Raw genomic sequence first — 26,272 nt, 5'->3', positions numbered from 1 at the left:
AGCTCTTCCTGAGCTCTCCAAACTCTAGTGCCCTCCTTCCTTAACTGCCTTGTATCTAACTACTTTATTTTTATTTGTATTTATTCCCTTTATGTTTACTCTGAATATACATACAAGTATAGACTTGCTATTGCTATTTCCTCATTAGTGTATTAGCTTCTTGTGAGAAGAGATTTTTTTTCATTCTTGATATTTATAATCCCAGTGCCTGGCTTAACATTAGGTAGATGCTTAATAAAGGCTTACCAATCAGCCCCAAAGCATTTGTTAGATGCCTATTATGTACCAGGCACTGTGCTAAGCTGATGTTGATACAAAGAAGGGCAAAAGGCAGCCCTTGTCTTCCAGAAAACTCACAATCTAATCCTTTTTGTTTGATTGAGATAACTTTGTTCTGTGACAGGCTAAGTATGGACAGCAAGCAAAGAATAAACATCAAGAACTTAAGTAAACTAAAGTATTTACCAGTGACATGACTACTGATTCTCCTGTATCGAACTCATAGAAAAGAAGGGTTTGCTTTAGGGCAGATAGGTGTCTCAGTGGATAGAGTCAGGTCTGGAGATGAGAGGTCCTGTGTTCAAATATTATAGACATTTCCTCACTGTGTGACCCTGGGCAAGTCACTTAATCACAATTGCCTGACCCTTACTTCTAATCAGCTGACAGTATGGATTCTAAGGTAGAAGATAATAATTAAAAAAGGGGGGGCAGCTGGGTAGCTCAGTAGATTGAGAGCCAGGCCTAGAGAAGGGAGATCCTAGGTTCAAATCTGGCCTCAGACACTACCCAGCTGTGTGACCCTGGGCAAGTCACTTTACCTCCATTGCCTAGCTCTTACCACTCTTCTGCCTTGGAGCCAATACACAGTATTGATTCCAAGATGGAAGGTAAGGGTTAAAAAATAATTTTCTAAAGCATTCACTTCTTGATGACTGATGGTGACATTGTCCTAGTGCTATTAAGATAGTGCTGTACTAACTGCACTGTTTCTCCAAATGCTACCAAGCCTCTTTGGTGAAATCTTTATAGCAGTGAGAGAAAGGTCAGTTTAAAAGTGCATGAAAATTGCAGATTGCTCATACTATGAGATGCAACAGGATAAGTAGCACTTTGAATTGGTGCATAGGAATATCTTGGGCAGGCATTACAAAGGAAAATGAGCCTTTCAAGGAATTGCTAGGAGGAGGAAGTTGGGCTGGATTACATCTGGGGAAATGCTTTTAGGGATACTGATTTTTTTCCTTCTACTTCCCTTTGACATCTTGGCCCTGAAGCCCAGATGATCAGAGAGCTGCAGGAGAATCAGAATGATACATAACCCAAAGGATAGTGGGAAAATACACAATGCGCATAAGGAGTCAGCAGCATGTTACCAATATTGATAGGTGAAAAAAACCAAGATCAAATTCATTATGGAAGGTGTATATAACTGGAAAAGAAGAACTGGCCCCAGTGGGGAGAATGGAAGCTTCTGTACAGGGTCCCCTGAGATGCTGAAAGAATGAGATACATGAACCATATTGAAAAATACTGTTTTATATCAAGAAATGAATGAAGATAAATAGCGGTAGTGTGTTAGAGAACTCTGGTAGGCAGATATGGATAAGAATGACACAAGATGAAAAGGCATGGAAGAATCGCGATCCGTACTGGTAGAGGTGAAAAGTCAAGGAGAAAGTCACATTGTAGAAAAGGGTTTTTTTGCAAAGTATTGTAAAGTGATGGTAAGTTCCTTGAGAGTCAGGAAAATACACGATGTTTCTTTTTTATTCCTTTCACAGTATTATTAACTGTGTTATATTAACTTAATGGGTAGTGGCTCAATAAATTCCATTCTATTGCCTCATCGTGACATGGAACTAATCCCAAATCTAACATTCTACCCACTATGTTAGCGATTACTTTGTTAACTTTTCAGGGCTATAGAAATGAGAGCTATTCTTCAATGAAATTCAATGATTAAAATTTATTATAAATATTTATTTAAACAACTGTGGAGTATGGGCAGGTCATCTGAGTGTACAAGAGGGAATGGATTGAGAGATATCTTGAGAATGCTCTTGAAATTAATGATGCTAATGAGGATCTTTTGTGTGTGTTTCACATTAGATTGATGATACCAGGAAGACTAAGATGTTTGTTTGGGAAAATAAGGATGCTGAGGTGGTGGAGCATGTAGCCTACTGCATTTTTTGCTACGGTAAGATAGCAGAGCTGATACATTATCTTTTCTTTCTTCCAGCCCTCGAGGATCTAAACTATAAAACTAATTTATAGGATCATAGATTTAGAGCAAGAGGAGACCATAGAGATCATGTATTCCAGTCTGGTGCCAGGAAGACCTGAGCTCAATTCTGGCTTCAGATACCAGCTGCATGACCCTTGTGCAAGCGACTAAACCTTGTTTGCCTCAGTTTCCTCATCTGTAAAATGAGTTGATGAAGGAAATAACAAACCATTCCAGTATCTTTGCCAAGAAAACTCCAAAAGGGGTCACTTAGAGTCAGATATGACTGAAATGACTGAACAATAATAAAAGATGGTGTAGGAAATTGAGCATTTGAACTGGTGTCAGGAAGACCTGAGTTTAAATTTGACTTCAGAAACTTATGGGAGAACTTGGGAAGCTACATAACCTCATTTCTGCCTCAGTTTCCTCATCTGTAAAATGAGGATAATAACACCTACCTCTCAGGGTTGTTGTAAGGATCAAATGAGATAATATTTGTTAAGTGTTCTCTGAATCTTAAAATAACATGTAAACACTGGCTCAACAATCCTTAGTTACCTTAGCCTAGTTTCCTTCTCTTCTACATGTTATCTTAGTCCAATGGTGTAATTTCAGGTTCCAGGATTCAGATGAAATGAGGCACTCATGGATAAGAAAATACAATTAAAGCAGACCCTATCAGTAATAGACAGTTATTTTAATATTAATATAATTAGTATTAAATCAATAGCAATATTTTAATGACTATTTCCATAGAAGTCATTTCCTTTGTAACCCCAATAAAAGAAATTTCAGTTTTATATACTAAAAACATTGGTCTAGGAAGTCTAGGTTTTAGTAAACTGCCAAAGGGGTCTGAAACATACAAAAAGTCAAGAATCCTTGTCTCATTTTTCAAATAAAGAAACTGAGATCCCAAATGTTTGTATGCTCAGGGTCACAGAACTGGTGGGGAACAGGACCTTAGAGGTAAAATGATATGATAAAAAAGTACTGAATTTGAAATCTAAAGAGTTCTGGTCGAGGCCCTAGTCTCAGGCTCCTGTGTGATCTTGGGCAAGTCATTTCCCTTTGTAGATTTGACCAGTATCTTCTGAAGTCTTTTTTTCTTAAACTTTACCCTCCATCTTAGAATCAATACTGTGTATTGGTTCCAAGGCAGAAGAGTGGTAAGCGTTAGGCAATGGTGGCTAAGGGACCAGCCCAGGATTACCCAGCTAGGAAGTATCTGAGGTTAGATTTGAACCCATGATCTCCTGTCTCTAGGTCTGGCTCTCTGTCCACTGAGCCACCCAGTTGCCCCATGAGTTAAGGGATGAACATGCCTTAAGCGAGTTAGTGCTTTATTATTGCCAACACTTCTGGACTCACTCTACCCTAAAACCATCATTTACAATGACAGGAACTCAGAGGTCTCCAAGCCTGAGCACTGAAACAGGGCATCCTCTGGCTTCCCTGGCAGAAAAGGGAAACTGCCAAAGGAAACTGTCCCCTCCAAGAATGCTGGACTTCAGAGTCAAAGGAATTGGGTTTGAATCTTGCAATTTTGGTTGTCTCTTAGTTTCCCTGGATGGTGGGTCCAGATGGCCGCTAAAGGTTCCTTTGGGTTCTAAATCTATGATCCTATAAAAGGTTTTAGTTCTTAGGCCTTTCAGGAGTTTGCTCTCATTCTGGTTTTGTGCTTCCCCTCTAGATCAGTGCAAAGCAGACGAGGAATGTGAAGCGACCAGCCCTAAGCCCATCCTGGTGGACATGGACATAGCCTATGTGTTGGATGGCTCTTCCAGGGTCACAGACGACATGTTCAATGCAGCCAAAAGCATGATGGTCTCCATGCTGAATCACTTTGTCATTGCTTCCCATCCTGAGACCCCCTCTGCTGGGGCCAGGGTGGCCCTGGTACAGCAGACGGTCCCAGGCTTTTCCCCTTATGAAGGCAGGCTCCCGGTCAAAAAGGAGTTTGACCTCTTCATGTACAGTCGCCCAGAGCAGATGCTGAGGCACATACAGGAGACTGTCCACCCACTCCAAGGGCCCCCTTACCTGGGCCATGCCCTAGAGTGGACCATGGAGAATATCTTTCCGACACCTCCCCTCCAGAGGAAGAACCGGGTTCTCTTTGTGATCCTGGGAAGTGACACAAGTCCCTTGGACAGGGAGAAGCTGAGAAGGATCTCCCTGGAAGCCAAGTGTGAAGGCTTCATCATTTTTGTCGTGGGCTTGGGCAAAGAAGTCAACATGGAAGAGTTGTCCAAGCTGGCCAGCTTCCCGCCTCAGCAGCATGTGCTGCACTTGGCTGAGATTTCCCGTTATGGAATGGATTATGGCCAGGGGTTCATCCGTGCCTTCCTGAATCTTCTGAAAAGTGAGCTTCTGGGGTTGGGGTGGGCAGAAGGCTGGAAGAGGTGTTCACAGAGGGCCGTAGACTACCATTGGCTCACTCCTGTTTTGTCCCACTTTGGAGGGTCAAGGAGAATGTCCTCCCATTGTATGCTAAAAGAGGTTAGGGAAACCAAGGACTGAGGATGAGCTCCTAGAAAACTCTTCTGATGGTTTTGACATCCCAGGCGTGACCTGTTTGCTTTGGGGAGATAATACAACCCTGGCTGTTTGCATTATGGCACCCGAATAAAAGGATAGATCCCTTTTGTCAGCTGAGGTTGGGTTGAAGAGTCCTAGCTACAAAAACATATTTTACTGGCTCTAACTTCCAGTATTAGAGAGCTGCCTGGGATACTGGGAAATTTTGTTTTGTCCCCAAGGTCACACAGGCAGGACCCGAGCACATGCCTTCCTTTGTTGGTTTTTAGTTGTCTGAATCTGACTTTTCATGACTTTTTTTGGGGCTGGAGTGGTTTGCCATTTCCTTTTCAAGATTATTTTACAGATAAGGAAACAGAGGCAAAGAGGATTAAGTGATGTGACCAGGGTCACACAGCTAATAAGTGTCTCAGGTCACATTTGAACTTAGGACTTCCTGAGTCCAGACTCAGTTCTCTGCGCACTATGATGCTTCTTAGCTGTCCTAGGTCTTCCTTACTTTAAGCTAAATTCTCTACAGCACATCCCATGCTGCCTCCCATTGCATGCTGAAAGAGATTAGGGAAACTAAGGACTAAGGATGGGGAATGAGGTGAGACAAAGAGACCAGTGTACAAGCTATTGCAATAGTCTAGGTCTGAGATGATAAAAGCCTGGCTGTGTTGGTGGAAAGAAGGGGACAAAAAGGGGAGATACTGGGAAGGTGGAAAAAGTAAGACTTGTGGATTTGATTGGCTAGTGTCCTGAGTGCCAGAGAGGAGTTAAAGATGATTTTTAAATTGGGAGGGAAATTAAGAAGAGGGTAGGATGTGGGAGAGAAAGAAAGTTATTTGGGGAGAGTTAATTAGGTAATATCTTAGTATACCTCGACTTCTGTTCCCTTCTCCAGATTTTGTTTTCCTTGGTCTTCTCCCCTCCATCCAATGTGAGTGGGCAGCCCACTTAGCCTGAACCTAACCTAGTCCAGTTAGCTCCTCTGAGGGAGAAAGGCTCACTCTTTCCCATTGGGCATACATTGCTACCTTAGAGCACTCCCCACCCTCGTTGCTTCAAGGATGCTTGGGTCTGACTTGGACAGCCATGCATCCCAGGTTTATGATGAGACTGTATAATCTCTAAACTAGCGGTCATCTTCATTGTTTAGTGGCCTGGGAAAGAATGGATTCCCATCAGCTCTTGAGGAGATGAATTGTTTTAAAAAAGTCTTCATGATAACTTCATAAGAATCATCCAGAAATCAGAGGAATAGAATAAGAAAAAGATAAAAGATGCTTCTTCCTTTTCCTTTTTCTGCAGGGGAGACAAACCTATATCCACCTCCTATGCTTGTAGAGGATTGTGAGGGACTGAATCGAGGAGACATCCGGAGACAGGCAGCCTTGACTCAGAGGTAAGACCCTGCCTGGGGCTTGGATTATCTGTGGAAGCCCAACCTCTGATGAGGAGCTCCCAAATCCAGCTTTAGGACATCTGTCACCTCTGTCCCTGGTGCATCTTCCAAACCACCAGGTTATCTCCTTCTCAAAAAACTTCAGAGGCTGCCTGCTGCCTCCAGGAGAAAATCATAATTGACTTCTCAGTTTGACATCTTAAATCTTTTTTCAGTCCTGATTCCAGCCTACCTCTCCAGGCTTATTCTCACTTTCATGTGTTCCACTGCAACATTAGACATGCCATCTTTGTGCATTCACACAAGCTGTCCCCTCCTGGCTCATTTCTGACTCCCCAAAGCCTCGTTTTCCTTCATTCCGCAGTTTGAGTTCCACCTCCCATTGGAAGCATTCTCTGATCCAAACCCTCCCTTTTTCTCATGCTCGCTCCCTGCTCACATTTCCTTGGATTGTACTTTATTATATATGGGTAGCTATCTGGCATCCCCATGCCTCGAAGGCAGGGAGTACTGCATTTCTGATTTTCATGTTCTTGGAGTGGAGGTTCTTAACCTTTTTTGGGTCATGCCCCACCTATTACCCTTGGCAGACTGGAGAAGCCAATGGACCACTTCTTAGAATAATGATTTAAATCATTGAAAGAAATACTAAATTTTGGTTAGGAATTAGGGAAAGTAATGATATAATTTTTTTCTCACCAAAGTTCATAAACCTCTTGAAAACCTATCTCCAGATTGGTCTAAGGACTCCAGGTTAAGAACCCCTGCCCTAGAGAGGCTAGCATAGGGTTTGGCACACAGTAAGTGCTTAATAAATGTTGGATTGACTTGAATGTGGAAGAGTTTGTCTTCAATATGGAAGCTTAAGGGTACCAATATATAAGACCACCTGTTTTTAAAAATCTCACACTTAAACCAAGATTCTTTCTACAGACTGAACTTTATCAGGTTCAGGTTCAATGAGTCGGACCCCAGAAGTCAGAAGATACTTAAGATGAGGGGCCCTTCTCCAAGAGTGAGGGGAAGAATTTCTAAAATCACCAAAACTGGTCGTGAAGACATTGAGTATCATCATAGACATGAAAAAAAGGTCGTGGAAACCCCACACAAGACAGAAGAAACTGGAGATGAAACCACCATCCTTGGTAAAACAAAACAAAACAAAAAACTAAGCAAAGTAACCCCCCGCCGCCGCCCCGGCTACTTTAGTTCTTACTGATATGAGGTTGGAGTTTTGCAACATTTCCACGTAAAAATGATTCTATCGACAAATGGCATTTAGCACAACACTGGTACAATTCCAACCCCCCAGGAGCACCACATCCATGTGTATAGATAATGAATGTCTTTTGGGAAAATACATAAATGCTTATTTCAGCATTTGATTAACTTCAATTCCATGAACATATATAAAGTCCTTACTATGTTCAAGGCACTATATTAAAAGACAAAAAGGAAAATAGCTTAAGGCGGGAGAAAGCCCTGATCCTGGGGGTAAAGGGGATATTGGTTGAGAAAGGTTTCTGACAAAGAGTTGGTTTTATGAAAAAATAAATGAAAAAAAGAGAAAGGTTTCTCAGAGAGATTGTGCCTGAGTTAAGCTTTGAAGGGATCTTGGACTTTTTTCTTTCTTTCTTTTTTAATTTAAAAACAAAACAAAACCCTTAACTTCCATCTTGGACTCAGTACCGTATATTGGTTCCAAGGCAGAAGCATGCTATGGGATAGGCTATGGGAGTTAAGTGACTTGCCCAGGATCCCACAGCTAGGAAGTGTCCGAGACCAGATTTGATCCCAGAACTTCCCATCTCTAAGCCAGGTTCTCAATCCATTGAGTCCCCTAGCTGCCACCCAGGGATCTAAGTCTTTTAAAAGATGGAGGTGAATCCAAGTATAGAAGATGGCCTTTGTAGAGGCAGAGAAGTATATGGAATGATGAATTTGGGGAACAGCAAGGAACTCTGATTGGCTGGAGGGAAGAGTATATCATCTGAAATAAGCCAGGATAGGGAGGCCTGCTGAGGTCAAACTGAGGAATTGGTATGTTTCTCCCCAGGCAAACAGGAGCCAACAGGGAAGTGATAGATTCCTGTCTTCCTTAGGAAAGTAATTTTTGGCCATTTTGTACCCTTTGGATTTAGAAGAAGGGTGGGGAGAATGGAAGGCAGTCTGAAGTGTAATGGATTATGGAATTTAGAGATGAAATATATCTTCTTTGGAGGATATCTAGCACCATCCATCCCCCTCCGCCATTTTACAGATGAAGAAATTGACCTCAAAAGAAGAGAAATGTCTTTCTCCAGGTTACACATGTGTTTGTCAGAGACAGATCTGGATTTGATACTTCAAGAAGATGTTGGGGTCACATATCCTCAGGGTTTATAATAACATTTTAAATATTAGGCTAGAAGATAAGCTCAATAGAATTCATATCTCCATTGAGGCTCAGTCAGTCAGTCAATCAACATTTGTGTTCATCATGTGCCAGGCTCTGGGGATCCAAAGAAAGGAAAAAGCACTCTTTGTCCTCAAGAAGCTTCTAGTCTGGCAACTGCATACAGATGAACTATAGACTATAATATTGGGAATTATCAGCAGAGGGAAGGCACTTGAATTAAGACTTCCCATAGAAGATGGGATTTTAGCTGGGACTCAAAAGAGGTATTTCATTATCTCTGAAGTCTGGCCTTGTTATGAGTCGATTTGCTGTGACTTGAACCCTCTTTATTGCCCTCCACAACCTGTTAATACACACACACACACACATTCTTTTGTATAGAGGTATGTATTTTTCAGTACTTCAAGGGACTCATGGTCTCTTTGTGGTGAACTCTCCCTTCACCTCTTTAGATGATTGCAATCTGCCCAAACCCTCTCATCCTGTGCAACTCAGTGGTCAAATCAGCAAGCATTGATTGAGTTCCTGTTGTATGCCAGGCCCTATACTATGTGTTGGGGATACCAAAAAGAGCAAGTTCAAAGAGTTCACGACCCAATGGGGGAGATGACAACATTTATTTATATTATTTTTACACTATTTATATGATAATATAGTTATATGATAAAATATGATATATATTTATATGAGGTCATCTCAGAGGGAAGGTGCTAGCACTAAGGAGAATGAGGAAAGGCTTCTCGCACAAGGTAGGACTTCAGATGAGCCCTAGAGGAAGTCAGGGAGGGCAGGAAGCAGAGATGATATAGAGCATTCCAGGCATGGAGGACAGCCAGAGAAAATGCCTGGAATCAGGAGATGTATTGTTTTGTGGGAGGAACTGGAAGGAAGCCAGAGTCACTGGATCATAGAGTAGGTGGAAAGGAAGAATAGTATAGGCAGGAAGGGCCCTGGATGTGATGAGCTTAAAAGCCAACAGGATTTTATATGGCAATCTTGGTCTATGTCTTGCTGAGAATCCTCCACAGAGGTCCTCTCCAATATGCTGGGGATACATATGCATACATACATATATACTGATATGTGCATATATATAATATATATGTGTGTTTGTATATTGTTCTTCAGGCATTTAAGTTGTATCTAACTCTTCATGACCACATTTGGGATTTTCTTGGTAAAGATACTGGAGTGGTTTGCTGTCTCCTTTAACAGATCATTCTAGAGATGAAGAAACTGAAGTAAACAGGTTTAAGTGACTTGCCTAGGGTCACATAGCTAGTAAGTTTCTGAGACCATATTGAACTCAGGAAGATGAATCTTCTCAACTCAAGGCTGGGCAGTTTATCCATTGCATCACCTAGATGCCCCATACACACATAGGCATACATGTATGCATGTAACATATATAAGTAATATATATGACTTCACATGTGTGAGGTCTCTAGCATATTAAGGTATAGGAAGACTTCATATATTCGTACATATAATACACACATATATTCTGTATGGTATATATGTCTATACATATATGTATATAAATTATTTCTGTGTATATGCATATATCTCTCTATAAAATAAACCATACATGTAAGTGAACCTGCATATAAATAACATCTAAAGAGCCAGCAGTCTGGAAGATCTGGTTTAAGTCCTGCCTCTGACACATTTTTATTGTCTGTGTGACTTTAGGTGAGCCACTTAACTTCTCAAGAACCCTAATAAATCTGTGAGATAATCAAATGCAGATCCTAGATGGAAAAGATGTCCAACAGAGACATTATATTGAAAAAGCTGGGGGTAGCAAAAGGCTTTGTTGTGACTTTATAGAGACTGAAAGGCATTGTCCAGAGATCCAATGCCAGTTGTTATGCCATAGGAGTTTCACTTGGTTCTAACTGAACACCAGCCTCCTAGGAGAGAGCCTGGCTATATCAACAAAGAATTAGATTTGAACCTTCCTGAAATTGAGTGCTGGAAAAGTCTTGGATTAGATAGAGAAGAGGGGAAGGGTAACTGGGACAGTCAGCTGATAGGTGCTTATCCACAGAGATTTTCCCAGCTCTGTCAACATTTGGCTTATTTTTTTGTTTCTTGTCAGATCCTTGTTCCATGGCTAAGGATGCTGGGGTATGCCGGAAATATGACTTGAAGTGGTACTATCATCAGGACGGGCACAGCTGCCAGAAGTTCTGGTATGGTGGCTGTGGTGGCAACTCAAATAGATTTGATACCAAGGAAGACTGTGAGTCCCGGTGTGTGCTGATAACCCAGAGATGAGAAAATCCTCCAACTCCTCAAAGCTGAAGAAGAAGACAAGAAGAAGGAGTTCAGCTGGCAGGTTTCATTTGAAGTCAGTGTATAAGGATGGGCTTCCAAATAAATGTCTATTATATTTAAGTGAAAAAAATACCAAGAGGTATACTTGTCTAATAATCCCTTACATTTGCTTAGTATTTTATAGTTCCCATAGCATCTGTACATACATTCAGTTCCACATTAAGTATACAAAAGAACACTGTCCAGGGTTCTGAAAGGTTTAGTTTAGAGAAGGTCCTGTCCCTGACCTCACTGAGCTTACAGTTTGTAGGCAATTAGGAAACAGACACAACTCAGTATAAAACAAAATAAAACACACATTCTTATTTCATCATCAAAATAGCACTGAGAGGCAGGGCACGCATTATTAGAACTATTTTGCTCCTACAGAGACAAGGGTGCACCTGAGGCAACGGTCTTGCTCAAAGTCAAACACCTGTAAGCAGCAAAGCTGGGACCAGAATGTGGATCTTCTAACTTCTTGTTGACCCCTCACCACTATATTTCATTGGTTTATTGCTCTTATGAGCTTGGGCTAAGCAGAAAAATAATTTAATCTTCTCAGAATTGTATGTATTTAATTAAAATGCATTAAAAGCAATAAAAATGACACTTGATATCTTAAAAATTGCACATTATACATAGAAGTATGCCAGAAAACTAAAGGCAAGTTAATATAACTATGGCAAGCAGTGGAGCCCAATTAGAAGATGAGTTAGAAAAAATTTTGGTCTTACAACTCGAGCACTAAAATATTCCATTCAAATATGGACCCAGGATAATGAATGAAATTTTGAATGTGAAGCTTCTCTTAAAAATTTGACATGAAAATGAATTCAGAAATATTATGATATAGAGTAACTTTTGTATATTCATTATAATTCGTGTTAGTTTTGTGAATATGGCAATTAATGGAGTGGCAATACCATTTCACAGTTATACAGAAAACTTGAGTTCAAAGGTACCTTATGAGAAGAATTCTTTCTTGATACTGCATCATTTTGATTTCTAATATTATTCTGTAATATTACATTACATTTTTCAAGCCTTCCTTCCTCCTTTATCCTGGCAACCATAGGAAAGCCCTCATATTCTTTGTTTAAATCAGTTTCTAGAATTGTGAAAAATTAAGAATGAGAATATAAATTTCATCTTGTCTAGAAAACAGAACTTGTTTTGGTCAAATAAGGCTGGGGAAGTGGGGAGGGTGGGACATGGGCATGGCCTTGATTTCTTCTATTAGAATAAAAAATAGAAGATAAACTTATCCAAATTTAACTTGATTTCCCTATCTAGATCAGTAGGGATACTGAAATCTTCTGTTCAGGCTTGTGACTCCCCTCACCCCTCACATTTATCACCCATACTATCATGAGGGATAAAGGAGGAACTAGAAAATATTAGTCCACTCTTCATTAGGTATCTATCAATTAGAGATATCTTGGGTTGTCTAGGGGAGGGTTGAATAATGATCTTACAGAATTGTATTTAAATGATTCAAGATTCTGTATGAATTGTCTTTGATGACTGAGAGAGATCATGAACTTTAATTTATTGGTTGTTGCTCGCCTAATCAATAAATTGATTTTTCTTACCTATAATACAGTCTTTCAGATTTTTCCTTATCACAGTCAAGCCACCGCATTTAATATATAACCTGTATCCACTTATGAATCCCCCTTTGGAATGTCTTCCACAATCAAAGTCTAGCCTTCTCTTGAAGACCTCTACTGACAGGTATCCATTATCTCCCAAAGGAGAATTCCACTTTTCAGCCATTCTAATTGTCAGGAAGATTTTCCTTTTATCCATCTGAAACCTAAATTTCTTCCTGTGGCTCATAGTTGTACTCTCTGGGACCAAGAATAGGTTTAATCCCTATTCCTAATAATAACAGTTAGCACTTATGTTTTAAAGTTTATAAAGAGTTTTAAATATGTTGCCTCACTTGATTCTCATAACAACACTGTGAGATAGGTGTAATTATTATGCCATTCTAGAGATGGAGATGAGGAAACTGAGGCTAACAGAGCTTATGTTGGTTATCCAGGGTCACAAAGCTAGTACATGTTGGAGACAGAATTTGAATTCAGATTTCCCCAACTCCATCTAGCACTCTAAACCATGTATCCCTATATAAAAATACTTTAGACCACTACTATATTTCCCCAATGTAATTCTTTTTCCTAGGCTAAATATTTCCAATTCCTTCCACTAATCCTTATAAGAGTGTGAGCTCCTTGAGAATAGGGAATGTTTTTATTTTTGGTCTTCCTTTGTATCCGCACTCATAGTAGGTGACTCATGAATGCTTGTTGCCTTGTTGACTTCACCATTCTGGTTGCCCTACTCAGGATGTTTATCATTGTTTTTCAGAGATCGCTGTATGATCAGTCAGTTCTTTAACTAGCCTGGAGTATAGCATCTCAAATTCATCAAGACTGATCTCTTTTTAGCCCTGTACTTATCTTGGGTGTTGACTCCCTATAAGTCATTTTTGTTGTTTTCATTGTAATGCAAAGAATCCACTTGGCAGAGAAGATATATGAAAATCAGAGTAGTTTTGTCCTCTGTCTCTCTCCTTTAGCTCTCTCCTGTCTACTTCTAAGCAGTGGTCCTATATTTTTTTCATCCTCTTATTTTCTCCAATGTTGCTTTGAAAACTTTTTTAAATTATCCTTTTATTATTCCCTGTAGAGAAGGAAATGGCAAACCATTCCAGGATCTTTGCCAAGAAAACACCAAATGGATTCATGAAGAGTTGGACATGACTGAAACTGAACAACAAATTCTTCCTCAACAGTTTCAGCTCATTCTGAGCTTTAAGATTTTTCTTAAAGGAACACATCACCCCCCTGTATTTTCCCTTTTCTAAATGCTCTACTTCTATTTATCTTTTGTGCTTAGGTTTTAAAATGTTAAGTTGGCCATTCATTCTGCAAAGAATCCCTCAAAGACCATGCTCACTGGCCCATCCCTTGACCCTTTTCATTTCCATATTAGGTAGAGCACATTCACTGACCATTTCATTGTCTCTTCTGTCTTCCATAGTAGGTAGAGCACACTTACTGGCCATTTCCTCATTTTTTCCTTCTTCCATATTGGATAGAGAAAATTCATTGGCCATTTCCCCATCTTTTCTCTCTTACATCCTGGGTAGAGCACATTCCCTGGCCATTTTCTTCTCTCTCTCTCTCTCTCTCTCTCTCTCTCTCTCTCTCTCTCTCTCTCTCTCTCTCTCTCTCTCTCTCTCTCTCTCTCCCCCTCCTTCTCTTCCTCCCTCTCTCCCTCTCTCTCTTCCTCTCTTTTTCTTTCTCCCCCTACCCATATTGAGTAGTGGGTTTAGATGGGAGATGAGGAAATCAAAAGAAGGGAGTAAGTTGGAAAGCAGAGACAAACTGGGGTGAACACACTTCCTCAAATCCTAAAGTTGCTTGGAACTTGCATTTAAATAGCATGATTACTTTGTTATTTGATGTTAAGTTTCTTCTTGTAGATGTAGCAAATGAACATTTCTTTCTTTTATACAGGCCCTTATATTTGCTCCTAGCCCCAAAGGAATTAATATCACCTGGCAAAATGGTACTATCCTTCAAGTAGGTATAGAGATAGCTGGCGGCCTATTATTTCATTGGTGAAGTAGACTTCTACATGCCAATTTAGGTTGGCACCTTCATTTCAGCTTACAGTCTTAGAGAGTTGCTTATAGCAGGGTGGAGTCAAACTAAAATAGAAATGGGGGCACAGCACCTATTAAGGGTGAGAGGTACTATGCCAAGGATTTTACAAATAATATTTCCTATGCTTCCATCATCTTATTTTTAATCCATCTCTGCTTCTATCAACATGAATGCATATAAATTGGTTTTTAGTCACAAGATTAACTATGCCAGTAGAATAATACTACAAGGGTCAGAAGAAAAAACAGTATTAGGTCTTCCTCATAAGAAATAGCATTATATAGTGGACAAGGAGCCCACTTTGAAATTAAGAGGATCTAGGTTCAAGTCCCACACTCTCATACATATTGGTTAAAATGACCCTGGGCAAGTCAATTACTCAAGCAATTATAACTGCAAATTACAAGGAGTTTCTATACTAAGAGTTCCCCAAACTGATGAAATCACTCAGCCTCTTCATCCCTCCCCAAAAGCAGCCAAAAGTGCAAATGGTTATTATTATAATTATTTTTTTAGTTTTTAGGATTATTGTAAAGAAAACACTATATAAACCTGAAACTACCACATTTTAAGTTGTTATCATTATCATTATTATCATTATGCTGTAATTCCTCCTCTCTCACATAAGGAATTTGACAATCTCCAAGACCTTTTCCAGTTCCAAAGTTCTATAAATTCATACTAAGAAGACAGTTTATCTTGAGACTTTTGTCTGCACTTCCGGAATGCAAGACAGCATGGTACTAGGGAAAGACCACTGGATTTGGAATCAGAGGTCCATTGTTCACATCCCTCTTCTGTCCCTTCCTCCCTGGGTGAACTGGGGAACGTCATTACTTTCATTATAAAATCTACAAAATGACACTGTTCTCTTGGTGATCTCTAAGGCCTTTTCTACCTCTTCATTGGTGATTCATTCCACTGGTGAAAGTAAAAGGGCCCCGAAAGGGACTGTTTTTAGGGAAGAACAGTTCTTTTTACCAGGGGCTGGTGGCTACCCTTAGTGGTCCATGACCATGGCCTGAAGTGCTCTGGGAATTCTTATGGATAATGATAAAATGCAATTTGAGGCCATTTCTTCTTTTCTTAAGGAAAATTTCATTAATTCTAATTCCATTAAATGCATGTAATGCCCAGAATTTGAACCAATAAATAATGTCATTAAATTTTAACCAATAAATAAACCAATTTAACTAGTCTTCATTGGTTTAATTTAACCAATTTGAACCAATAAATAAAGACCAACAGACTGAAGTTCTGCTTCAATATCATGGATGTTATCTAGCCAACAAGTGAAGCCATTTCTCCAAGAATAACAGAATTTATTACTAGGATCTATTACTAACCCTGGTCAATTGCATTTGGGTTTTTTGTTTGTCTGTTTTGTTTTTCATTGAGGATATTTCTAAATTCTACTCCAGCCTTGGCGAGAATGAGTGAAGCTGATGAGGCCAGCAGGGCATGTGCTGAAGGAGATGGACAAGTGAGTCTGCAAGCATTTATAAAGTACTCACAGTGTGCCAGGCATACCGATAAACTGAGCAATCAGTGAACAAGTCAGTCAATAAATATTTATTAGGCGCCATCTGCATTTATTAGGTGCCACAAGTGCCAGGCAGTGAGCTAAATGCTGGTGATGCTAACATAGAAATGAAAGTCTCTGTGTTGAGACAGCTTACATTATAATACGGCAACACCATGTTCAGGTGCAAGTTTATGCTAAATAAAACCAAGGTAGAGGAATCTGAAGTTGGCCCCATAAGGGCAGACACTCTTGTGCCCAAGGATGTCTATCCTGGGGTCTGGTTTTAAGTACTCTTAAGTGTATAGTTAGAATTTTGTACCCTAGGACTCCATAAATCTTATAAAATATAATACTTGGAATTATTGGATATTCATTTTAATCTTACATAAGAGATTAGTTTGAGTCTTTAGCCAATGTCAAGGCTGGAGTAAGAACTTGTGGGACTCCTCAAGGAATATCATTTGACCTGTGACTCTTCTGTCTCTGCTTTATTTTCTCTATGGGACATCCCCAGTACACTTCATTGGAACAAGAAATAGAGACCTTAAGGATCGTGCAGTCTAATCCCCCCATTTGACAGATGGAAGAACTGAGGCTCATGGAAGTTGTGATGGTCTAGACTTGGTCCAGAACTTACATTGTAAGATTTCCAGGCTAGTTGTCTTTATACTACCACATCAGAGGGCATCATAGAGCATCAGACTGGAATTCAGAAAGACCTGAGTTCAATTCCTCCCTTCAATATTTGCTTACTTGAGGCCATTTAACTTCCCTCCCAAGTCCCAGTGGAATTTCCCACTACACAATTCCCCTAGAGAGCAAAAATGCTACACAATAATCATAAATTGTATCTGCCTAAATATATGCCCTGTTAAAAAGACTGTTTTTCCATCAAAACAATATTTTGAAGAAAAAAATGAAATATTTCTAAATTCTTACTTTCTGTTTTGGAATCAATACTCAATATTGGTTCCAAGGCAAAAGAGCAGTAAAGTCTAGACATTTGGAGTTAAGTGACTTGCCTAGGGTGACACAGCTAGGAAGTATCCATCTAACTGCTCCTAAATATGTTTTTTCTTTTAGCAGAAATTGAAACTGTTCTCATTATACTAGCTTCATTGATTTTCCTACCCATTGTCCCTTCCATCTTCATTTGGATCCAGAGGCAACAGGACATAGGCTAGAAATGTTTTGATGGCAAAAAGAATGTCAGAGCTGGCTGAGCTCAGCAGAACATCTCTGATGATTATCCTTGCACATCATTAGGGCACCAGACCTCTGGAAGAAGAAGCTTGTGAAGGAGCCATAGAGAAATATTTCCTTCAAAATTTTGCTTGGTACCAGTCTGCTGCCTGAACTTGCTTTGGCTATCTCCTAGGCTTTCATCTTGCTTCTACACTGTGTCCTCAAAATCTTGTGCTATTCTTTATTAAAAGTTGTACTCTATATCAAGACTTTTTTGATACCTTAAACTTCTTTGTTGTATATTAGACCCCGAGTAAGTGAATCCACTTTTGCGCCTCAGTTTCCTCATCAGCAAAATGAAGGGGTTAGGCTAAATGGTTTCTGACGTGTATTCTAGTTCTAATTCCATTATTTATGGACAATCTCACTCTGATATCCCTACATCTCCCCCATTACCCAGGTCCTGACTCAAAGGGTCAAAGTAGAACTCTGGTGTGGATGTCACAAGACCTTAGTTCAAATCTCAGCTCTGGCACTTACTAAGTTACTGTCATCCTTTTGCCCCATAGAAAATATGGTTATGGATAGAAGCATTTCCAAGTGCCATGAATAATCTCTAATTCCTTCTAAGGGAGGTTCTGGACTCTTCTGGGCAGTTGGTTTTTGTGGGACTGAGGAGGAGAATTGGGAGATGATTATTTCTTAAAGTCTTCTTTATTGGGAATCCAGAAAAGACCAGATGAGAACTTAGTTTACAAAACACTGTGGGATGGGTTGGGTCTTACCACTGCTTCCCATCTGTATACACATCCTGATGGAAAATGATGTTGCTCTCCAGTTTTGGACCCTGACCACATATTGCATCCGGAACCTTTTTCTCCAGTGCTGGAAGACTGAGTGGAAAGCAATCACCACTCTGAACATCAAACAGCATGATAACAAAAATTTCTCAAGATTATATAGCCTTAGAGTTAGTCATTGAGGATCTACTCATCAATCGGGAATGACTGAACAAATTGTGGGATATGATTGCAATGGAGTACTATTGTGTTGTGGGAAATCTCAGGCAAGACCTATAAATAGGAACTGATGCAAAGCAAAGTGAGACCAGGGGAGTCATTGTGCACAATAACAACAATATTGTAATGATGGTCAACTGTGAAAGACTGACTACTTTGATCAACACGGAGATCCAAGACAATTCCAAATGAGTCCTGATGGAAAAATGCTCTCTGCTTCCAGAGGGAGAACTGATGAATTCGGAGTGCAAATGAGAGTATAATTTTCTCTTTTTGTTCTTTTGCAATATATCTGACATGGAAATGTTGTGTAAGATCTCACATGTGTAATTGATAACATATTGTTTGCTTTGTTAGTTCAGAGAACAGCCAGAAGAAGGCCAGTTTGGCTGGGCAGCAGAGTGCATAAAGTGAAATAAATTGGGAAGATAGTCTGAAGTCAGATTGCGATGGATTTTATTTATTTTATTTTTAAAACCTTACATTCCATCTTAGAATCAATAGAGTGAATTGGTTCCAAGGAAGAAGAGCGATAAGGGCTAGGCAATGGGGGTTAAGTGACTTGCTCAGGGTCACACAGCTAGGAAGTATCTGAGACCATATTTGAACTCAAGACTTCTTATCTCTAGGCCTGGCTCTCAATCCACTGAGCTAGCTGACTGCCTTCTTTGATGGACTTTAAATTCCAAGTCAAAGAGTTTGTATTTTTTTTTAATAAAGGCAAAAGGGAGCCAAAGAGGCTCTTGAACATGGAGTGATGCAGTCAGTCTGTGCTTTTGGCAGTTGGGTGTAACTAGGTTTGAGGAGGGAGAAACTAGAAAGTGGTTTTTCACCCCAGTGGAACATTGGTTTTGGAGATGAAGAAAATCTTACTCGAAATTAACCATTTTACTGATGAAGAAATTGAAGTCCAGAGAGGGTAGTGGTTTGCCCAAGGTTGCACAGATTTGAGATTTGGCCCCAGCTGTTCCCAAATCCAGTTCTCTTCCCACTATGATATGCTGCCTCCACTAGAATAAGTCAAATGTACTATTTAAAACAACAAAGCTTGTAATTCATATAATGATTTTTAAAAACCCTTCAAAAGAGATTGGGTTTTTTAATGTCAGCATAAACTGTAGAGGAGCCAGATCAGTTCAGAGGAGATTTAAAATATGAATTTAGGCAGCTACCAATTTGCTGGGGGAGATGTGTTAAGTCATCATGCACCTTTCTTCCACTTTCATTTCCTCACCTGAAAACACTGAGATAAGAAAGCTACTAGCTATGTCCACAGACTTTGAGGGTCTTGTGATAATTAATAGAGATCCACTGGAGACTCTAAATGAACACTCTAATGCAAATACCAACAACATGGAAATGGGTTCGAATCAAGAACACATGTGAAACCCAGTGGAATCGTGCGCCGGCTATGGGGAGGGGGAAGGAAAAGAAAATGATCTTTGTCTCCAATGAATAATGTTTTGAAATGACCAAATAAAATATTGTTTAAAAAAAAAGAAATAAGGAAGTTTGGAAAAGGGTTGAGTTTGGGAAAAGATAATAAATTTTCTTTTTGAAGAAAAAATGAAATTCAATTAGCCTTTAATCATTTGGCCCATGAGGGAACTACATATCCATTTAAACAAGAAATTCCAAATGTGCACAGAACGAAAAGTTTTCCCAGCACTGATGGGAAGAAAATAGAGTGCCAAGTACAAGTATAATCAATGATGCTTCATTAGGTCTTGGGATGTGGAGGGGAACTTCCCTGAGGCTCATGGTTGGCCAATCAGAAATTTTAATTAGGAAATTTAAAAGTCTTCCTGGATGAAAAACATGGTGATATCAATTTCCCTTTTCTGTGGGAGGCAAGGATGGAGGGAGAAGAGTAGAAATTAAATGTATTGTATGATCATATTTGAAACAGAAAAACAAACAAACTAAAAACCCCACATCAAAAACCAAATTTTTAGACTCTTGATTCTTCAAACATAAGAATATCTTAATGATTTCTGGGCCATTATGGATCCAAGCAATGGAAAACATAATCAGCTGGCCTTAATTCTCCTCACCTTTAAAATCAGTATTTGGCCCCACATGGAAATTCTTTTGATGGTTTAGTATTTGGAATGGAATGATTCACTTGGTATATGCTTGAGGTCAAGGACAACATAAACTTAGCTGGGGAGATGGAAAATGGGGAAGGAGCGAGGAGAAATTCCAGTTTAGACTAGCCTGGAAGTTTGTCAAGGACTGTAAGTTTTGCCGAGGAATCAAGAATCAGGTGAAGAAGGGGGCAGCATGTTCTAGAGCTTGGGTTTGAAATCTGGTTCTGTGGGATCTCATCACCTATGTGATCTCAGACAAGTGATTTCATCTTTGTGGTCCTTGCTTTCTTTATAAAATGAGAAGGTTGGACTAAATGATCTTAAAGATGTCTTCTGGGTCTAGATTCTATGGTTTATGAAAGTAGATTAAAAAAGAGATGATAATAAAGGACTATGTGAGATTCAAAGGACAGCTCTAATGTTCTCTGAATTCATGAATACCAGAATTTGAGTTAAAAACTCACACTTATAATGATTAGTCAGGTCTCCAGAGTATGGCAACTACATCTTCTAGGGTTAGCTCTGATGGAGTAGTGGTTGCTTTTCTAGTGTTGTAGCTCATGAGCCCCCATCAGTGTGCTTCTTGCAACAATTATTAGTTGATAGAAATTATTAGCTAATACAGTCAGCTTTTAGAAAGGGATGTTTACTGAAGTGCTGCAGTAAGAATAACTGATAGAAAATATTCACCCAAAAGTTAGTGACACATGGTTTAGCATGAGAAAGTAGACTCAAGCATGTGTCAGACACATATGTCAAAGAGGTAGTATTCATGACTGACAAATTTAATTGTATCATTGATATTTTCTTCATTGCTTTCTCAAGTATGTAATTAAAAATAAACCAATAGATAAAGCCCTCATTTGTATCATTTGCTGATTTCTGAGGTATAAATACTCACATTTATTGGTCCTTGGTAGAATGAGCACGAGAACACCTCTGCAAAGGGATAATTTATTGTTTTTGGAAGTACTTTGGCCAGAATCCTTAATATGCTCCCCCTGAATGCAGTATGGCTTTTCTGCTAGGTTCTTTGTAAAGCCTTTACTTTTCTTTTCTCATGATGTCCAGTGCATTCTAGACTGTGCCTCTAGCTGGGGACCAAGTTAGGATGCTGATGGGAAAATGTTCAAAGTCCTCTTGACCCTTATAGTACAATACCATGCCATAGCTTATCATATCTTACCATACTATATCGTACCATACCTTACACATTGATTGTGTCCCACTATGTGCCAGGGACTGTGTTAGTCACTAGACATATACATAAAAATAAGAAAGATGGTGCTTGCCCTCAAGGACCTTACAGTCTAATGAGGGAAGGCAATAATCAAAAGGCAGGGAGAAGAGGGGTGAAGGGCAGGGGATGTGATGATGATATTGTAATCAAAACCAAGTTGATAAGCTGGTGGGAAATAAACCTTCAGAATTTTCCCCTGCCCAGGCAGGAGGGAGGAGACCAATACTATGGTGGTTGGGGTACTCTCTACAGAATCTTAGGCAGATTTGTTCTCTTCCTCTTTCTCAAATCTCTGACTAGAATTAGCCCCCAGTTTTTACCCAGATTCCAAAAGGTATGATCACTTCACTCATACTTCCTACCACTCCTAAGGAGATATTCACATCCTATTCTATGCTTAGTGAATAACAGATGTGTTCTCACTTGATAAATTTATTGGGGCTAAGTGGAACATATTTCTTATTACCCGATAAAGCTCATTTTACCTTGCATGTAGAACTAGGTAATAATAATGATGATTCCAACTCATTTATGCTTCATTTTTCTCATAACCTCTACTGTAAAAGATGGCACAAGTGTGACATTACCTCTTTCACCAAAGAGGAAACTGAGTTTTAGTAAGATTTAGTGGTAAGCCCTCATGTATGTAGAGATAGTAGCAGGTGGAGAAGCAAGGACTCATATCCAAGAATTTGGACTCCCGGGCACTGTAGCACAACTGATTTGGGTCCTATAATACTGATTTTCCTGGAAGGAATGAATGTTGGAATCATTTTCCCAGTAGGGTCAATCCTAAGCCCCACTGGAGCCATTTAGCATCATTCAAGAGGCTCTATCAGGCTCTTACTGACTAAATAATCTCTTTTCTTCTCAACTGGTGCCTGAAATTCATAGAATCCATCTCACACTCCCCATTCTTCAATCCTTTAAAGGCCTTTTAAAAAGAGCATGTGCATTTAAAATAGATTAAAGCTATTTTGCTATCAGGAAAGGCCACTCCATTAGCTCCTTATGATATTGGTAAATGAGGTAATTATCTGATAAGTTTAGATATGAAAATTCAACCTTTAGAAAGAGATTGTTCAGACTTCTGATATTCATAATGTTTTGAAGCTGGAAGCAACCTTGAGATAATCTTCTGATTCAAGACCCTCATTTTGGAGCTCGGTAAAGCAAGGTCCAGATGGGTAATGTGACTCATTTACAGTCTTACATCAGGACAGTGGGGTGTTGGTGTTGAATTGTTTCTGTCATTTCCTACTTCTTGGCCCCATCTAGGGTTTTATTGGCAAAGATGCTGGAGTGGTTTGCCATTTTCTTCTTCAGATCATTTTACAGATGAGGAAACAGAGTCAAACAAGGTGAAGTGACGTTCCAACGATCACCCAACTAGTAAGGGTCTGAGGCAAGATAGGAATCCAGCACCCTTCATCTCCAGATGTGGCTCTCTAGCCACTGGGCAACCTTATCTGGTCCTCTGGGTGACCACATTTTAAGATAGTGTATTGACATACTGGGCTATGTCAGGAAAATGGTTATTATTATATTGAGGGGATTGGAGATCATAAAAATAATGACTAATACTTATGGTGCCCTTAGAGTTTGTAAAGTGCTTACAAATATTATCTCACTTGATTCAACAATCTTGGGAGGTAAGTGTTATTGTTATCCCCATTTTATAGATGAAGAGACAGACTAAGAAAGATTAAGTCACTTGCCAGTAAGTGTCGGAGATAGGATTTGAATTCTGTTCTTCCTGACTCCAAGTTCAGCATTCTATACACTTTGTCACTTTTTCAGCTGCCATACAAGAATGGTTTGGGAGATTTAAGGATGTCTAACTTGGAGAAGACTTTGGTGGAGGGAGAGGGTAGAATAATAAATTGAGTACTTGAGTTTTTGAAGAGATTTCACATAGAAGAAGGATTAGGCTTATCCTGCTTGATACCAGAGGGCAGAACATTGGATAATGCCTAGAAGTTGCAGAGAGAGAGGTTCCAGTTTAACAGAAGAAAAAAGACTTTGGAGCAGCTAGGAAGCACAGAGGACTGAAAGCCAGGCTTGGAGATGGGAGAACCTGGGTTCAAATGTGATCTGGAATACTTCCTAGCTGTGTGACCCTGAGCAAGTCATTTAATTCCATTTGCCTTAAAATTTTTATAATAATTAGAGTCATTTAAAATTCCAGACACCAACTCTCACTGTAGGTCTTCAAGTAAGAACTGTCCTTTAAGGTTTGCAAAGCACTTTCTGTTTTATGTACTAATGTGTGCTATCTCATTTGATCCTCTCAATAACTCTGGAAAGTAGGTACTATCATAATTCCTATTTTAGGGATGAGGACAGAGGTTAAATGACTCCCCAGGATTACACAGCTAGTAAATGCCTGAGGTAGTATTTGAACTCAGGTCTTCTTGAACCTAAATATAACATCTTTCTGTGGGTGACTATTTGTTGAGAAGAGTTGTAGAAGACAGTCGGAGGCCTCTTGTAGCTCTGAAACTCAGTGATTCTCTTTAAAAAATATGCTTGTGTTCTCAAATGGATAAAGCTGGGAACAAGACCCCAAGGTCATTGAATTCCAGGTCCATGTCTTCATTTCCTTTTATTTTTTAACTTAAGACAGGGTGAAATTACATCAAACAAACCAGCAATTGAACAAACAATCAATTATGCTGACCCAGAATTATGGGCGGAATGACTCTCAGGGATGAGCACAACTGTAAGAGATGATATTTTGATCACATTTGAAGATAATTCATTTACCAGGAATACTTTTACTCATGCTGAAGGGACACATGGTTCTGATTTCTTAATTGGGTTCCTCAGAAAGAGGAGGCACAGATTTGTTTGGTCATCAATTTTCAGCTGAGTTTCTTAACTAAGATAAATTAATAATTTCCAAAGGTTGGAAATAATCTTGGAAGAAAAAGGATAGTATGATTAGGGCTCAGATAGATGCCATAATAGCTTCACATAGCACCTGAAGGTTGCTCTAAGAGCATGGCATCAGATGGATAATACTGGATTACAAAATGTTTTCTATTCTATGCCCAATATGAATAAAATATTACTATATTTTATGTAATTATAACAAATAATAATACATATTTATATATTTGTTAGAGATCCATCTTATTTGCAAACATTCCAGTCCTGCCTGGACAACAAGCTGTCTGCCAAGGGACCACTCACTGGAAGCTCAACCGAGAAATGGAACCAGTTCAGAGACGCAGTGAAGGAAACATCAAAGGCAGTCCTAGGCCCAAAACAATGCAACCACCAGGACTGGTTCGACAAGAACAACACTGCTATTGAAGACCTATTGAGCAAGAAGAACAAAGCCTTTATGGAGTGGCAAAATAAGCCAAACTCTGCTCCTAAAAAGGACAGATTCAAGTCTCTCCAAGCCATGGCGCAGCGTGAGATCAGGAAGATGCAAGACCGATTGTGGGGGAAAAAGGCAGAAGAAATCCAGCGGTTTGCTGATATGAAAAACTACAAACAATTTTTCAGTGCCCTCAAGACTGTCTATGGGCCATCAAAACCCACCACCACTCCCTTGCTATCCTCTGATGGTGACACTCTCATAAAAGATAAAAAAGGCATCAGCAACAGGTGGAAAGAACACTTCAGTCAGCTTCTCAACCGACCCTCTTCAGTCAACCAAAGCGCCCTTGACCAGATCCCCCAAAACCACTCCATTGAACAACTTGATGTCCCTCCTTCAATAGCGGAAGTCCAAAAAGCCATTAAACAAATGAGTGCAGGCAAGGCACCTGGTAAAGACGGGATCCCAACCGAGGTGTACAAGGCCTTAAATGGAAAGGCTCTCCAGGCAGTCCACATAGTACTGACCAGCATATGGGAAGAGGAAGACATGCCCCCAGAACTCAGAGATGCCTCCATCGTAGCCCTATACAAGAACAAAGGCTCACGAGCAGCCTGTGACAACCACAGAGGCATCTCACTACTCTCCACTGCTGGAAAGATCCTTGCCCGTGTTATACTCAACAGACTCCTGTCATCTGTTTCAGAGCAGAACCTGCCTGAATCACAATGTGACTTCCGACCAGATTGCAGCACCATTGACATAGTCTTCACAGTGAGGCAAATGCAGGAAAAATGCCTTGAGCAGAACCTGAGTCTCTACATTGTCTTCATAGACCTGACAAAGGCATTTGACAGTGAACAGGGACGCATTGAGGGTGATTTTCAGCAAGCTCGGTTGTCCAACAAAATTCGTCAAACTGATCCAGCTCTTTCATGTTGACATGACAGGGGAAATCCTATCTGGTGGAGAGACTTCCGATTGCTTCAACATCTCCAATGGCGTGAAACAAGGCTGTGTCCTCACTCCGGTACTATTCAACCTATTTTTCATCCAAGTATTACGACATGCTGTGATGGATCTAGACCTGGGCGTCTACATCAAATACCTACTGGATGGCTCACTATTTGACCTTCTCCGCCTGACTGCACAAACAAAGACAACAGAGAGACTCATCCTGGAAGCTCTCTTTGCAGATGACTGTGCTCTCATGGCCCACCAAGAAAATCATCTCCAAACCATTGTGGACAGGTTCTCCACCGCAACAAAACTGTTTGGCCTGACTATCAGCCTCAGCAAAACAGAGGTGCTGTTCCAACCT

General features: G+C 39.9%; 1 protein-coding gene across 1 annotated transcript in view; it reads left to right on the top strand.

Annotated features, from left to right (window-relative positions):
• Positions 1-26,272, top strand: part of LOC100030437 (collagen alpha-4(VI) chain-like) — a 202,575-nt gene that overhangs the window by 113,466 nt on the left and 62,837 nt on the right. The window contains exons 32-36 of the mRNA XM_056800678.1: positions 2,113-2,203; positions 3,927-4,598; positions 6,071-6,164; positions 7,098-7,309; positions 10,664-10,817. Coding sequence (XP_056656656.1) covers positions 2,113-2,203; positions 3,927-4,598; positions 6,071-6,164; positions 7,098-7,309; positions 10,664-10,817 — 1,223 coding nt within the window. The remainder of the gene's footprint in view (positions 1-2,112; positions 2,204-3,926; positions 4,599-6,070; positions 6,165-7,097; positions 7,310-10,663; positions 10,818-26,272) is intronic.

The sequence above is a fragment of the Monodelphis domestica genome, chromosome 5 (assembly GCF_027887165.1).
Source record: "Monodelphis domestica isolate mMonDom1 chromosome 5, mMonDom1.pri, whole genome shotgun sequence".
Classification (NCBI taxonomy): Eukaryota; Metazoa; Chordata; class Mammalia; order Didelphimorphia; family Didelphidae; genus Monodelphis; species Monodelphis domestica.
Note: the sequence above shows the minus strand (reverse complement) of the source record. Positions and strands in the feature narration are given on the sequence as shown.